Source organism: Oncorhynchus clarkii, chromosome 6, assembly GCF_045791955.1.
Source record: "Oncorhynchus clarkii lewisi isolate Uvic-CL-2024 chromosome 6, UVic_Ocla_1.0, whole genome shotgun sequence".
Lineage (NCBI taxonomy): Eukaryota > Metazoa > Chordata > Actinopteri > Salmoniformes > Salmonidae > Oncorhynchus > Oncorhynchus clarkii.
Genome location: NC_092152.1, coordinates 87,806,833 through 87,824,617, shown reverse-complemented (window position 1 = coordinate 87,824,617; position 17,785 = coordinate 87,806,833). Strand labels below are relative to the sequence as shown.

The 17,785-nt window shown below is 43.8% G+C and overlaps 1 protein-coding gene across 2 annotated transcripts in view; it reads left to right on the top strand.

Moving 5' to 3' along the window:
• Positions 1–17,567, top strand: part of LOC139411769 (tropomodulin-3-like) — a 47,740-nt gene extending 30,173 nt beyond the window's left edge. Inside the window, exons 4-11 of one of the 2 annotated variants that reach the window (XR_011634640.1) lie at positions 2,990–3,112; positions 3,379–3,456; positions 5,850–5,980; positions 7,995–8,102; positions 8,465–8,608; positions 10,950–11,094; positions 14,574–15,648; positions 15,747–17,567. Coding sequence is in view for 1 of the 2 variants with exons in the window: in XM_071158501.1 (XP_071014602.1) it covers positions 2,990–3,112; positions 3,379–3,456; positions 5,850–5,980; positions 7,995–8,102; positions 8,465–8,608; positions 10,950–11,094; positions 14,574–14,605 (761 nt within the window). In the remaining variant the exon portion in view is untranslated. Of the gene's footprint in view, positions 1–2,989; positions 3,113–3,378; positions 3,457–5,849; positions 5,981–7,994; positions 8,103–8,464; positions 8,609–10,949; positions 11,095–14,573; positions 15,649–15,746 lie in introns of those variants that run through there. The other variant, XM_071158501.1, reaches the window with a different exon arrangement.
• Positions 17,568–17,785: the final 218 nt, after the last annotated feature.

Sequence of the window (17,785 nt, the reverse complement as noted above, 5' to 3'; positions counted from 1 at the left end):
CTCCCCTGGGTTCAACACTAGTCGAGTCCTGAATCTCCCCTGGGTTCAACACTAGATGGGTCCTGTATCTCCCCTGGGTTCAACACTAGATGGGTCCTGTATCTCCCCTGGGTTCAACACTAGTAGAGTCCTGAATCTCCCCTGGGTTCAACACTAGATGGGTTCTGTATCTCCCCTGGGTTCAACACTAGTAGAGTCCTGAATCTCCCCTGGGTTCAACACTAGATGGGTCCTGTATCTCCCCTGGGTTCAACACTAGTAGAGTCCTGAATCTCCCCTGGGTTCAACACTAGATGGGTCCTGTATCTCCCCTGGGTTCAACACTAGTAGAGTCCTGAATCTCCCCTGGGTTCAACACTAGATGGGTCCTGTATCTCCCCTGGGTTCAACACTAGTAGAGTCCTGAATCTCCCCTGGGTTCAACACTAGATGGGTCCTGTATCTCCCCTGGGTTCAACACTAGCAGAGTCCTGAATCTACCCTGGGTTCAACACTAGCAGGGTCCTGAATCTCCCCTGGGTTCAACACTAGCAGGGTCCTGAATCTCCCCTGGGTTCAACACTAGATGGGTCCTGAATCCTGGAATCTTTTAAGTGGGAATTTGGGAAAGTTACTCGGGTTTCGCAACTCTAGACTCTAAAGCAGGGATGGGAAACTGGCAGATCAATCCCCCCCCTCCCCCCTGTCGGGGTCTCAATTTACTGTTGACAGTTAGATAAGTAGAATACACAAGTTGCAATTTCTAAATTTGGTTGTGCATAAGCAGTTTTTCTGCTTATGTCATTCACTGATAGTCAGTCAATTAGCCCATGTCAGCAAACACACATGTTTACGCTGCTAAGTTAGTTTTGCGGGCAGCTATCTAAACTTGTTATCATGGTTGAATTACCGGCCGGAGGACACACTGTACCATTTAGATTTTTGGTAGTTCGTCTCACTCAGATATCATATTAAAAACTGCAAACATTTCCCCTTCATCCTATGGCTAGATGTGGTGAAAGAATATACACAGACTAAAGATTAAGTAGAAAATAGATCAATAAAACCCTTCTTCAAAACATCTAACTGAATGTAGATTTGAGAATGGGCTATTGGGAACATTTCTTTATACATTGAGTGTTATTATGACATTATTAGTAAAAATGTGGAGTTTGTTTCTGGAGCAAAAAGGGTCTTGGGGGCTCCCGAGTGGTGCAGTGGTCTAAGGGAATGTCTGAGGTGTCACTACAGACCCGGGTTTGATCCCAGGCTGTGTCGCACAACTGACCGTGACCAGGAGTCCCATAGGGCGGCGCACAATTGGCCCAGCGTCGTTAGGGGAGGGTTTGGCCGGGGGGGGGGGGACTTTAGTTGGCTTATCGTGCTCTAGCGACTCCTTATGGCGGGCCGGGCACCTGCAGGCTGACTTCGACTGTCAGTTGAATGGTGTTTCCTCCGACACATTGGTGCGGCTGGGTTAAGCTGACAGGTGTTAGGAAGCTCATTTTGGCAAGTCATGTTTCGGAGGACGCATGAATCAACCTTTGCCTTTCCCGAACCAGTTGGGGAGTTTCAATGAGACGAGATCGGGAATTGGATATGATGAAATTGGGGTGAGAAAGGGTGGTAGAATGAGAGAGAGGAGAAGAAAGGGTGGTAGAATGAGAGAGAGGAGAAGAAAGGGTGGTAGAATGAGAGAGAGGAGAAGAAAGGGTGGTAGAACGAGAGAGAGGAGAAGAAAGGGTGGTAGAATGAGAGAGAGGAGAAGAAAGGGTGGTAGAATGAGAGAGAGGAGAAGAAAGGGTGGTAGAATGAAAGAGAGGAGAAGAAAGGGTGGTAGAATGAAAGAGAGGAGAAGAAAGGGTGGTAGAATGAAAGAGAGGAGAAGAAAGGGTGGTAGAATGAAAGAGAGGAGAAGAAAGGGTGGTAGAATGAGAGAGAGGAGAAGAAAGGGTGGTAGAATGAAAGAGAGGAGAAGAAAGGGTGGTAGAATGAAAGAGAGGAGAAGAAAGGGTGGTAGAATGAAAGAGAGGAGAAGAAAGGGTGGTAGAATGAAAGAGAGAGGAGAAGAAAGGGTGGTGGAACGAGAGAGAGGAGAAAAGGGGGCATCTGTACAGCTGAGTTCTGTCCGGGGCCCTGGGCAAGAATATTTGAGGCTTCCATCTTGGCGGTCGAGAAAACATTTAGTGGTTTTAAAGCTAATTTCCTACAATTCTACGCATTTTGACATGACTAATGTTGTGTTCTTATGCTCCAAACATATTAACAAAATCAATGACGGTCCTGATTGTCTAGCTTTTATTTTGGTAATTGGAAGTCCTCATTTATAGGCTATTTAAAATATATATATATATATATCCATTTTGTATTTGGTTTAGTAGTTTTAGTTTACCCTGAAAGCGTTTTAACATCCCAAGTAGTTTCTGAACCACTGCTGAGGATGAGAGGAGAAAACGATCTATCTCCAAGTTAACGGGCTACTTTGGGATTTTAACAACGAGGCCCTTTTTTCTACGCCCCCAGGGTAACTAGCGGATACCATTTTTATGTCTCTGTGTCCAGTATGAAGGAAGTTAGAGCTAACCAGTGGCTGATACCCATAGACTTCCAGTCATTGTGCTAACGCTAGTTAGCAACTTCCTTCAAACTGCACGGCGGAGACATCAGACTCCCTTTCAACTCCAGCTACTACTAACTTACTGGTTGTTGTTTCATATGCGGTATTGACTATATTGATGAGTTTATTAGCAGGGGTGATTGTTTATCTGTCTCTCTGGACATGAAAAATAAACAGTGGTTCTCTGGCTGACCGCCTTCGCTTCTGCAGTGCATTGTGGTCCTTCCTGTGTCAGCTGGGGAATGACCTGTACAGAAGAGACCAGAGGGTCAACAGGAAGTTGGATACATCTGCCTAGTCAGGTTCTCACTCTTCTCTCCCTCTTTCTCTCTCCCTTTCCCTCTCTCCCATCTCTCTCCCATATCTTCCCTCTCGCTCTGCCTCTCTCTGTAGGCAAGGCATTTGTTCCCAAGCAGCGGCCCATCGAGTCTCGTCAGGAAGAGGTAACGACCCTTGACCCGGAACTAGAAGAGGCCCTGTCCAGTGCTACCGACACTGAACTCTGTGACCTGGCAGGTAAGGGGGAGGGGGTAGGTAGGCTGTCTTCTTAGGGACAGAGACACACACAGCCTCTCTCTCTCTCTCTCTCTCTCTCTCTCTCTGTCTCTCTGTCTCTCTGTCTCTCTGTCTCTCTCTCTCTGCGTTAGAAGGATCTGTGTATCTTACTGTCTCCAGTCTCTCCAAGGACAGCTAAATACAGGAGTCTTTCATACACACTGTCAGCCAGGCTTGTCCCATGGTAGACACACACACTAAGTCTGTTGTTGTGTGTTTGTCCACAGCCATCCTAGGTGTCCATACCCTGGTGACCAGCACCCAGAGCTACGATGGAACCAGCAGTAAAGACGGAGGATACAACAGTGAGTACACAACCACAATGTAACCACTACACAACCACAATGTAACCACAACCGCAATGTAACCACAACACAGCCACAATGTAAACACAGTTACCACCATGTAACCACAACACAACCACAACGTAAACACAGTTACCACCATGTAACCATAACACAACCACAACACAACCACCATGTAACCTCAACACAACCACAACGTAAACACAGTTACCACCATGTAACCTCTACACTACTAACCCCAACATAACCACCATGTAACCTCTACACTACTAACCACCATGTAACCTCTACACTACTAACCCCAACATAACCACCATGTAACCTCTACACTACTAACCACCATGTAACCTCTACACTACTAACCCCAACACAACCACCATGTAACCTCTACACTACTAACCCCAACACAACCACCATGTAACCTCTACACTACTAACCCCAACATAACCACCATGTAACCTCTACACTACTAACCCCAACATAACCACCATGTAACCTCTACACTACTAACCCCAACACAACCACCATGTAACCTCTACACTACTAACCCCAACACAACCACCATGTAACCTCTACACTACTAACCCCAACATAACCACCATGTAACCTCTACACTACTAACCCCAACATAACCACCATGTAACCGCTACACTACTAACCCCAACATAACCACCATGTAACCTCTACACTACTAACCCCAACATAACCACCATGTAACCTCTACACTACTAACCACCATGTAACCTCTACACTACTAACCCCAACACAACCACCATGTAACCTCTACACTACTAACCACCATGTAACCTCTACACTACTAACCCCAACATAACCACCATGTAACCTCTACACTACTAACCCCAACACAACCACCATGTAACCTCTACACTACTAACCACCATGTAACCTCTACACTACTAACCCCAACATAACCACCATGTAACCGCTACACTACTAACCCCAACATAACCACCATGTAACCTCTACACTACTAACCCCAACATAACCACCATGTAACGCTACACTACTAACCCCAACATAACCACCATGTAACCGCTACACTACTAACCCCAACACAACCACCATGTAACCTCTACACTACTAACCACCATGTAACCTCTACACTACTAACCCCAACATAACCACCATGTAACCTCTACACTACTAACCCCAACACAACCACCATGTAACCTCTACACTACTAACCACCATGTAACCTCTACACTACTAACCCCAACATAACCACCATGTAACCGCTACACTACTAACCCCAACATAACCACCATGTAACCTCTACACTACTAACCCCAACATAACCACCATGTAACGCTACACTACTAACCCCAACATAACCACCATGTAACCGCTACACTACTAACCCCAACACAACCACCATGTAACCTCTACACTACTAACCCCAACATAACCACCATGTAACACAACCACAATGTAACCACAACGTAAACACAGTTACCACCATGTAACGCTACACTACTAACCCCAACATAACCACCATGTAACCTCTACACTACTAACCCCAACATAACCACCATGTAACCTCTACACTACTAACCCCAACATAACCACCATGTAACCGCTACACTACTAACCCCAACACAACCACCATGTAACCTCTACACTACTAACCCCAACATAACCACCATGTAACACAACCACAATGTAACCACAACGTAAACACAGTTACCACCATGTAACGCTACACTACTAACCCCAACATAACCACCATGTAACCTCTACACTACTAACCCCCATGTAACCTCTACACTACTAACCCCAACATAACCACCATGTAACCGCTACACTACTAACCACCATGTAACGCTACACTACTAACCCCAACACAACCACCATGTAACCTCTACACTACTAACCCCAACATAACCACCATGTAACCCTACACTACTAACCCCAACATAACCACCATGTAACCTCTACACTACTAACCCCAACATAACCACCATGTAACCGCTACACTAATAACCCCAACATAACCACCATGTAACCTCTACACTACTAACCCCAACACAACCACCATGTAACCTCTACACTACTAACCACCATGTAACCTCTACACTACTAACCCCAACATAACCACCATGTAACCTCTACACTACTAACCCCAACATAACCACCATGTAACCTCTACACTACTAACCCCAACACAACCACCATGTAACCGCTACACTACTAGCCCCAACACAACCACCATGTAACCTCTACACTACTAACCCCAACACAACCACCATGTAACCGCTACACTACTAACCCCAACATAACCAGGGTTATATTTGCTCTTGGTTCCACCTGGTTGTTTGGTGACCACAGTCCTCCTATATAAATGAGGTGTGATGGATACAGATGATATGTTTCAGACGTGGTGAAGGGGGAGAAGATGAACCCCGTGTTTGATGAGCCTCCCAACCCCACTAACGTAGACGACACTCTGCAGAGGATAAAAAACAACGACGCTGCGCTGACGGAGGTTAACCTCAACAACATCAAGGTACGCACACACACACACACACACACACACACACACACACACACACACACACACAGACACACACACACAGACACACACACACACACACACACACAGACACACACACACAGACACACACACACACACACACACACAGACACACACACACAGACACACGCACACACACGCAAACACACACACGCAGACACACAGACACACACACAGACACACACACACACACACACACTCAGACACACACACACACACACATACGCTTGCAGACACACAGAAACACACACATTTTATATATATATATATATATATATATATATATATACACAGTGCCTTGCGAAAGTATTCGGCCCCCTTGAACTTTGCGACCTTTTGCCACATTTCAGGCTTCAAACATAAAGATATAAAACTGTATTTTTTTGTGAAGAGTCAACAACAAGTGGGACACAATCATGAAGTGGAACAACATTTATTGGATATTTCAAACTTTTTTAACAAATCAAAAACTGAAAAATTGGGCGTGCAAAATTATTCAGCCCCCTTAAGTTAATACTTTGTAGCGCCACCTTTTGCTGCGATTACAGCTGTTAGTCGCTTGGGGTATGTCTCTATCAGTTTTGCACATCGAGAGACTGAAATTTTTTCCCATTCCTCCTTGCAAAACAGCTCGAGCTCAGTGAGGTTGGATGGAGAGCATTTGTGAACAGCAGTTTTCAGTTCTTTCCACAGATTCTCGATTGGATTCAGGTCTGGACTTTGACTTGGCCATTCTAACACCTGGATATGTTTATTTTTGAACCATTCCATTGTAGATTTTGCTTTATGTTTTGGATCATTGTCTTGTTGGAAGACAAATCTCCGTCCCAGTCTCAGGTCTTTTGCAGACTCCATCAGGTTTTCTTCCAGAATGGTCCTGTATTTGGCTCCATCCATCTTCCCATCAATTTTAACCATCTTCCCTGTCCCTGCTGAAGAAAAGCAGGCCCAAACCATGATGCTGCCACCACCATGTTTGACAGTGGGGATGGTGTGTTCAGCTGTGTTGCTTTTACGCCAAACATAACGTTTTGCATTGTTGCCAAAAAGTTCAATTTTGGTTTAATCTGACCAGAGCACCTTCTTCCACATGTTTGGTGTGTCTCCCAGGTGGCTTGTGGCAAACTTTAAACAACACTTTTTATGGATATCTTTAAGAAATGGCTTTCTTCTTGCCACTCTTCCATAAAGGCCAGATTTGTGCAATATACGACTGATTGTTGTCCTATGGACAGAGTCTCCCACCTCAGCTGTAGATCTCTGCAGTTCATCCAGAGTGATCATGGGCCTCTTGGCTGCATCTCTGATCAGTCTTCTCCTTGTATGAGCTGAAAGTTTAGAGGGACGGCCAGGTCTTGGTAGATTTGCAGTGGTCTGATACTTCTTCCATTTCAATATTATCGCTTGCACAGTGCTCCTTGGGATGTTTAAAGCTTGGGAAATCTTTTTGTATCCAAATCCGGCTTTAAACTTCTTCACAACAGTATCTCGGACCTGCCTGGTGTGTTCCTTGTTCTTCATGATGCTCTCTGCGCTTTTAACGGACCTCTGAGACTATCACAGTGCAGGTGCATTTATACGGAGACTTGATTACACACAGGTGGATTGTATTTATCATCATTAGTCATTTAGGTCAACATTGGATCATTCAGAGATCCTCACTGAACTTCTGGAGAGAGTTTGCTGCACTGAAAGTAAAGGGGCTGAATAATTTTGCACGCCCAATTTTTCAGTTTTTGATTTGTTAAAAAAGTTTGAAATATCCAATAAATGTCGTTCCACTTCATGATTGTGTCCCACTTGTTGTTGATTCTTCACAAAAAAATACAGTTTTATATCTTTATGTTTGAAGCCTGAAATGTGGCAAAAGGTCGCAAAGTTCAAGGGGGCCGAATACTTTCGCAAGGCACTGTATATATATATAAACTCACTGACACACACACAAGGAGACAAGATGTGATTATCCTGTATTTTCCTGGTGTTCCAGAACATTCCCATTCCCACGCTGAAGGAGTTTGCCAAGGCCATGGAGAGGAACACACACGTCAAGAAGTTCAGCCTCGCCGCCACACGGAGCAACGACCCCATCGCTGTGGTGGGTGTCTGTCTGTCTGTCTGTAGGTGCCTGTCTGTCTGTCTATGTCTGTCTGTCTGGGTGTCTGTATACCTGTCTGTAGGTGCCTGTCTGTCTGTCTGGGTGTCTGTGTATGTCTGTATGTCTGTCTGTATGTCTGTCTGTATGTCTGTCTGTATGTCTGTCTGTAGGTGCCTGTCTGGGTGTCTGTCTGTCCGTGGGTGTCTATATCTGTCTGTGGGTGTCTATGTCTGTCTGGGTGTCTGTCTGGGTGTCTGTCTGGGTGTCTGTCTGTCTGTGGGTGTCTGTCTGGGTGTCTGTCTGTGAAGCAGTGTATGTGCAGGTTTTTGCTCCAACCCACTCCTAACTACCCCCCCTCCCAGGCGATGAGTGAGATGCTGAAGGAGAACAAGTGGTTGCGGAGTCTCAACCTGGAGTCTAACTTCATCACCAGCGCTGGTGCTGCTGCTCTGGTGGACTCTCTCCGAGACAACGACACACTGACTGAGATCAAGATAGATAACCAGGTAACACACACACACACACACACACACACACTGACTGAGATCAAGATAGACAACCAGGTAGCACACACACACACACACACACACTCACTGTCACTGAGATCAAGCTAGACAACCAGGTAACACACACACTAAATATAAACACACATCACACTAAATACACACATACATGATCACACTAACTATACACACACTAACTCACTACAGGGGTTTTTGTCCAATTTTTCAGGATGGTAAAAAGTTTTCAGCTGGAACTTAAAACCAGATCTAAAGTAGAAAATCTAAACAGAGAAAGATCATCTAACAGTCACCAAACATTTAGGACGTCAGGGAGAATCTAGAATTCAAAAACATTTGTTGTGATGTGGGGCCCCCGTTCATTTAGTTACAACGTTTGAGTCACTCAGATTGCTTAAGACATGGCACAATGGTGTAGGATTCAAATGTTCTCTCAGCCACATGGAAAAATGTGTAGGATTCACATGTTCTCTCAGCCACATGGCACAATGGTGTAGGATTCAAATGTTCTCTCAGCCACATGGCAAAATGTGTAGGATTCACATGTTCTCTCAGCCACATGGCAAAATGTGTAGGATTCACATGTTCTCTCAGCCACATGGCACAATGGTGTAGGATTCAAATGTTCTCTCAGCCACATGGCAAAATGTGTAGGATTCACATGTTCTCTCAGCCACATGGCAAAATGGTGTAGGATTCACATGTTCTCTCAGCCACATGGCAAAATGGTGTAGGATTCAAATGTTCTCTCAGCCACATGGCAAAATGTGTAGGATTCACATGTTCTCTCAGCCACATGGCAAAATGGTGTAGGATTCAAATGTTCTCTCAGCCACATGGCAAAATGGTGTAGGATTCAAATGTTTTCTCAGCCACATGGCAAAATGGTGTAGGATTCACATGTTCTGTCAGCCACATGGCAAAATGTGTAGGATTCAAATGTTCTCTCAGCCACATGGCACAATGGTGTAGGATTCACATGTTCTCTCAGCCACATGGCAAAATGGTGTAGGATTCACATGTTCTCTCAGCCACATGGCAAAATGGTGTAGGATTCAAATGTTCTCTCAGCCACATGGCAAAATGTGTAGGATTCACATGTTCTCTCAGCCACATGGCAAAATGTGTAGAATTCAAATGTTCTGTCAGCCACATGGCAAAATGTGTAGAATTCAAATGTTCTGTCAGCCACATGGCAAAATGTGTAGAATTCAAATGTTCTCTCAGCCACATGGCAAAATGTGTAGAATTCAAATGTTCTGTCAGCCACATGGCACAATGTGTAGGATTCACATGTTCTCTCAGCCACATGGCAAAATGTGTAGGATTCACATGTTCTCTTAGCCACATGGCAAAATGTGTAGGATTCACATGTTCTCTTAGCCACATGGCAAAATGTGTAGAATTCAAATGTTCTGTCAGCCACATGGCAAAATGTGTAGGATTCACATGTTCTCTCAGCCACATGGCAAAATGTGTAGGATTCAAATGTTCTGTCAGCCACATGGCAAAATGTGTAGGATTCACATGTTCTCTCAGCCACATGGCAAAATGTGTAGGATTCACATGTTCTCTCAGCCACATGGCAAAATGTGTAGGATTCACATGTTCTCTTAGCCACATGGCAAAATGTGTAGAATTCAAATGTTCTGTCAGCCACATGGCAAAATGTGTAGAATTCAAATGTTCTGTCAGCCACATGGCAAAATGGTGTAGGATTCACATGTTCTGTCAGCCACATGGCAAAATGGGTAGAATTCAAATGTTCTGTCAGCCACATGGCAAAATGGTGTAGGATTCACATGTTCTGTCAGCCACATGGCAAAATGGGTAGAATTCAAATGTTCTGTCAGCCACATGGCAAAATGGTGTAGGATTCAAATGTTCTCTCAGCCACATGGCAAAATGTGTAGGATTCAAATGTTCTCTCAGCCACATGGCAAAATGTGTAGGATTCACATGTTCTCTCAGCCACATGGCAAAATGTGTAGAATTCAAATGTTCTGTCAGCCACATGGCAAAATGTGTAGGATTCACATGTTCTCTCAGCCACATGGCAAAATGTGTAGAATTGCAGGAAAATAACTTTAAAACAGCTCCATTTTGTCACTGTGGTCAACAGGAGGGCATCTAAAAAATGTTGGTCGGTGACGCACTGTTGACTTCTCCAGGAGTCAGACCAAGCGGAGTGTGTGTGTGTGGTTCTTGATGTGTGTGTGGTTCTTGATGTGTTTGTGGTTCTTGATGTGTGTGTGTGTGGTTCTTGATGTGTGTGTGTGGTTCTTGACGTGTGTGTGTGGTTCTTGACGTGTGTGTGTCTCTACAGAGGCAGCAGCTGGGGACTTCAGTAGAGATGGAGATGGCTAAGATGCTGGAGGACAACAACAGCATAGTGAAGTTTGGCTACCACTTCTGTCAGCAAGGCCCACGGGCTAGAGCTGCTGCTGCTATCACCAAGAACAATGACCTGAGTAAGAACACACACACACACACACACACACACACACACACACACACACACACACACACACACACACACACACACCATCACTCAGCTTTTAGGATTAGCCTCTTTTGGGCCAATCCTATAACACAGTATATTATACTACAGTCAGTCTGACAGGGTTACTATAATACAGTATATTATACTACAGTCAGTCTGACTATAACACAGTATATTATACTACAGTCAGACTGACTATAACACAGTATATTATACTACAGTCAGACTGACTATAACACAGTATATTATACTACAGTCAGTCTGACAGGGTTACTATAATACAGTATATTATACTACAGTCAGTCTGACTATAACACAGTATATTATACTACAGTCAGTCTGACAGGGTTACTATAACACAGTATATTATACTACAGTCAGACTGACTATAACACAGTATATTATACTACAGTCAGACTGACTATAACACAGTATATTATACTACAGTCAGACTGACTATAACACAGTATATTATACTACAGTCAGTCTGACAGGGTTACTATAACACAGTATATTATACTACAGTCAGACTGACTATAACACAGTATATTATACTACAGTCTGACTGACAGGGTTACTATAACACAGTATATTATACTACAGTCAGACTGACTATAACACAGTATATTATACTACAGTCAGACTGACTATAACACAGTATGTTATACTACAGTCAGACTGACTATAACACAGTATATTATACTACAGTCTGACTGACAGGGTTACTATAACACAGTATATTATACTACAGTCAGACTGACAGGGTTACTATAACACAGTATATTATACTACAGTCAGTCTGACTATAACACAGTATATTATACTACAGTCAGTCTGACAGGGTTACTATAACACAGTATATTATACTACAGTCAGACTAACTATAACACAGTATAGTTACAGTCAGACTGACAGGGTTACTATAACACAGTATATTATACTACAGTCATACTGACAGGGTTACTATAACACAGTATATTATACTATAGTCAGTCTGACTATAACACAGTATATTATACTACAATCAGACTGACTATAACACAGTATATTATACTACAATCAGACTGACTATAACACAGTATATTATACTACAGTCAGACTGACTATAACACAGTATATTATACTACAGTCAGACTGACAGGGTTACTATAACACAGTATATTATACTACAGTCAGACTAACTATAACACAGTATAGTTACAGTCAGACTGACAGGGTTACTATAACACAGTATATTATACTACAGTCAGTCTGACTATAACACAGTATATTATACTACAGTCAGACTGACAGGGTTACTATAACACAGTATATTATACTACAGTCAGACTGACTATAACACAGTATATTATACTACTATCAGACTGACTATAACACAGTATATTATACTACAATCAGACTGACTATAACACAGTATATTATACTACAGTCTGACTGACAGGGTTACTATAACACAGTATATTATACTACAGTCAGTCTGACTATAACACAGTATGTTATACTACAGTCAGACTGACTATAACACAGTATATTATACTACAGTCAGACTGACAGGGTTACTATAACACAGTATATTATACTATAGTCAGACTGACTATAACACAGTATATTATACTACAGTCAGACTGACAGGGTTACTATAACACAGTATATTATACTACAGTCAGTCTGACTATAACACAGTATATTATACTACAGTCAGTCTGACTATAACACAGTATATTATACTACAGTCAGACTGACTATAACACAGTATATTATACTACAGTCAGACTGACAGGGTTACTATAACACAGTATATTATACTACAATCAGACTGACTATAACACAGTATATTATACTACAGTCAGTCTGACTATAACACAGTATATTATACTACAGTCAGACTGACTATAACACAGTATGTTATACTACAGTCAGACTGACTATAACACAGTATATTATACTACAGTCAGACTGACAGGGTTACTATAACACAGTATATTATACTACAGTCTGACTGACAGGGTTACTATAACACAGTATATTATACTACAGTCTGACTGACAGGGTTACTATAACACAGTATATTATACTACAGTCAGACTGACTATAACACAGTATATTATACTACAGTCAGTCTGACTATAACACAGTATATTATACTACAGTCAGTCTGATAGGGTTACTATAACAGTGTTATATCATAATTCTACCATCTCAGACACATTTCCAGCTGTTTCCATGGTGACGCAGAGGGTGGGTGGATTTGGTTCATGTTGTTTTATACCCAGGGCTTTGGTGAGGACGACATTTAGCTTCTCTTCTTGAAGACAGACTTTTTTCTTCTAGTCCTGTTGAAAGAGCTCTTCCTCCTTTCTTTCCTGTCGTTTGACATTGTTCCCTCTCTCCTCTTGTCTTTTCTGAAGCCCAGGGCCTCTCTCCTCCTGTCTTGTCGGAAGCCCTGGGCCTCTCTCCTCTTGTCCTGTCTGAAGCCCTGGGCCTCTCTCTTCCTGTCCTGTCTGAAGCCCTGGGCCTCTCTCCTCCTGTCCTGTCTGAAGCCCTGGGCCTCTCTCCTCCTGTCCTGTCTGAAGCCCTGGGCCTCTCTCCTCTTGTCCTGTCTGAAGCCCTGGGCCTCTCTCCTCTTGTCCTGTCTGAAGCCCTGGGCCTCTCTCCTCTTGTCCTGTCTGAAGCCCAGGGCCCCTCTCCTCTTGTCCTGTCTGAAGCCCTGGGCCTCTCTCCTCTTGTCCTGTCTGAAGCCCTGGGCCTCTCTCCTCCTGTCCTGTCTGAAGCCCAGGGCCTCTCTCCTCCTGTCCTGTCTGAAGCCCAGGGCCTCTCTCCTCCTGTCCTGTCTGAAGCCCTGACTTCTTCGTTAGCATAAGGCTGGTTTGACTTCTTCGTTAGCATAAGGCTGGTTTGACTTCTTCGTTAGCATAAGGCTGGTTTGACTTCTTCGTTAGCATAAGGCTGGTTTGACTTCTTCGTTAGCATAAGGCTGGTTTGACCTCTTCGTTAGCATAAGGCTGGTTTGACTATTCGTTAGCATAAGGCTGGTTTGACTTCTTCTTTAGCATACGGCTGGTTTGACTTCTTCGTTAGCATACGGCTGGTTTAACCTCTTCGTTAGCATAAGGCTGGTTTGACCTCTTCGTTAGCATAAGCTGGATTGACCTCTTCGTTAGCATACGGCTGGTTTGACTCTGACGTGGGCTGGTTTGACTCTGACGTGGGCTGGTTTGACTCTGACGTGGGCTGGTTTGACTCTGACGTGGGCTGGTTTGACTGACGGGGGCTTGTATGCACTTTAAAATCATAGGGTTGGACTCTTCTGTCTCTTCTGACCAGCACGGGACTGTTTTAGGATTGTTTGATCACCATGTTGTTTGCTGTGTTTTGATCAAGTTTCTATCTCACTGTACAATTCCTCCTTGTCCTTTTCTCCTTGTCCTCTTCCTGTCTTCTCTCCAGTCCGCAAGAGGCGAGTGGAGGGGGACCAGTAAGAGGCGGAGCCTGTCATGTCTCCCAGACCTGTCCCGTCGTCTCATCTCGCCGTATGGAATACATTTTCAGCCAATCCCCTGGTCTCATCTCACCGTGGACGTTAAAGTCTTGTGCCAAAACCCGGAGCAAGGCGCCCTCAACCAGACCGGGACTGTGAGTCCCAAATGGCACCCTTGTTCCCTACGTAGTGCACTACTTATGATCCGAGCCCTAGGGGCTGTGATCGTGCCCTATAGAGAATAGGGTTCCATTTGAGACCCAGCTAACATCATCTATCTGAGGAGAAGAGAAATAACTGGAATAGCCCTCTCTAGTACCTACATATCTATACACACATGTTGTTGTTGTTATTATTGTTTATTATTGTTTATTATACTATTGTTAGAACTACAGCTGTACATCTTATTGTTTAGTTTTTTCAGTTCATTTCAGGCGCTTTCTTTTTTTGAATTTTCTCTGAATGATTTATTTTCAGTTTTTTTTTTACTGTGTTTAGAGCAACATGAACAGTACTGTAATCTAACCAAGTAACCATGGTTTTAAACATACTATCCTAACCTCTGACCTCTAACCCTACAGTGGTATAGGGCCCTGACCTCCAACCCCTACAGTGGTACGGGACAGGCCTCCCTAGCTAGACTGCTGTATCTCTTGGTTCTGATCAGTGCTTCCTACACAGGGGGAAGAGTGAGGTTGATGTGATGGTAAAGCTGTCTGTTAACCTCCTGGGGTGGATGTGGTGGGTTGTCCTGGTAGGGCCGTCTATTTAACCTCCTGGGGTGGATGTGGTGGGTTGTCCTGGTAGGGCCGTCTATTTAACCTCCTGGGGTGGATGTGGTGGGTTGTCCTGGTAGGGCTGTCTGTTAACCTCCTGGGGTGGATGTGGTGGGTTGTCCTGGTAGGGCTGTCTGTTAACCTCCTGGGGTGGATGTGGTGGGTTGTCCTGGTAGGGCTGTCTGTTAACCTCCTGGGGTGGATGTGGTGGGTTGTCCTGGTAGGGCTGTCTGTTAACCTCCTGGGGTGGATGTGGTGGGTTGTCCTGGTAGGGCTGTCTGTTTAACCTCCTGGGGTGGATGTGGTGTTTTGGCCTGGTAGGGCCGTCTGTTAACCTCCTGGGGTGGATGTGGTGGGTTGGTGCAGCTGTAGTGTACTCTGAGGAGTGTATGAGAACAGCTGCCTCTCTGAAAAAGTCTCAAGCCCTGAAGAACGTTTATAGATGTCTTAATACTGTCGTAAAGAATTTAAAGTCTTAAAGAATTAAAGTCTTACAATTGATAATACGGTGGATCTCTTTCAATCAAAACAGTTTTTTAAAAATCGATTCAGACTCCGATTTAATGGTTTTATTTTATGTCCCTCTATGTCACTGGGAAACGTATGTGGATGTTATTTAACCAAGTAAATATGAGGTTTTTAAATCCACGACGATGAAGCATTGACCTGATCTTCTGCTCTCCTGTTATTGGTCTGGCGTGAACGTCAGCTCAACCAATGGGCTTCTCCGATACTGAACCATGCCAAAGACTAATATGCAGCGCTTACATACATACTGGACTTGTGAGGAGATGCCACTCCATGTCACTATATTCTCTTTAGATTACACATATCCTGTCAGAGAGTAGGTTAGATCAGACAGAAAACAACATCTGGGTTCATTACACTTGTTTTTTTAAATTTGAAGTGCACAGTGTCGTGTACAATGTCGTCATTTTGATGTGCACTGTGTTCCTTCTCTCTGCTGGGCTGTTGTTGCTTATGGCGATGGAACAAGGAAGGATGGCCGTCAAGTGTCTGTGTGAAGGAATGTCATGGTAATGAGAGAGACGCAGGAGAGAGCAACACACCACACACAGTGGTCTGGAACCGCCTCCTAGCCCTGGCATGCTACTCACTATGGAAGAAAACCAACATGCTGTGTTAAACTCAGCTGGATTCTCCGGAGAACACTAGCCTGCTGTAAAACAGACAAAATACAGCCTGATGTTGACACTCACCATTTATAAAGAATTACAAACTGGGTGGTTCAAGCCCTGAATGCTGATTGGCTGACAGCCGTGCTACATCAGACCGTATACCACAGGTATGACAAAACATTTAATTTTTACTGCTCTAATTACGTTGGTAACCAGTTTCTAATAGCAATAAGGCACCTTGGGGGTTTATATGGCAAATATACCACGGCTAAGGGCTGTGTCCAGGCACTCCACGCTGCGTCGTGCCTAAGAACAACCCTTAGCTGTGGTATATTGGCACTATACCACCCCCCCCTGTGCCTTATTGCTTAATTACAGGCTGGCCTCCTGGACTCACATGAATCCTACTGGACCAAAACTGCTGAATCTGTGTCCCGGAAACTGGTCCTATGTGTTGTTAATGTGGTAATCTGGAGTAGGAAGTCCTCGTGTTGAGATCATGTGGTTTGTCTGGACCAATACGATGCTCGTGTTTAGTTTCTTAATCACATCTGGTGAACCAGCCAGTTAGTCAGCCTTGATTCTGTGGGTGGGATAGAGCGATGTGATTGGCTGACTAAGGTTATTTGGAGTGATGCTGTCTGCTTAACTATAATGTCTGAATCCCAAATGGTTCCCTTTTCCTTATATGGTGTGCTTCCTGTTGACCAGGGCCCATAGGGTGTAACCCAGGCTATAGTAACCTGGCTCTGTGCTCTGCTCTGTCCATAATCTGATCTTAATCATGTATATTGTTATAGTTGACCATCTCATAATGTTTAACCCTCACACACATTCCACACCGTCACACACACACCTGTGTGTATCAAGTAAATGTAAAGATGATTTTGATTTTTGATTTTGTTGTTGAATGGTGAAGCTCCATGTCTGAGACTAAAGAGTAGAGGAAGTAGGAAGCTGTACTGTTAATATTAACCACCAAGCCTGGTAGAAAGGCCATGTCAACTATAATACGTCCTCAACCAATAAATGATTTTACATACGCTGTTCCTCTCTGTTGTCTTCACGTTTCATCCATGTGGTTCATGTGCAGTATTTTATAGTCCTACTGAATTCAATTCAATAACTTTTTTTTTTATTGTTTCCCAAGGTGAACTACTATTTATTTGTAATCAATGTCTTTGTTCCAGGAAGAGCAATCCGTCTCAACATCATGCATTTACAGTGCCTTGCGAAAGTATTCGGCCCCCTTGAACTTTGCGACCT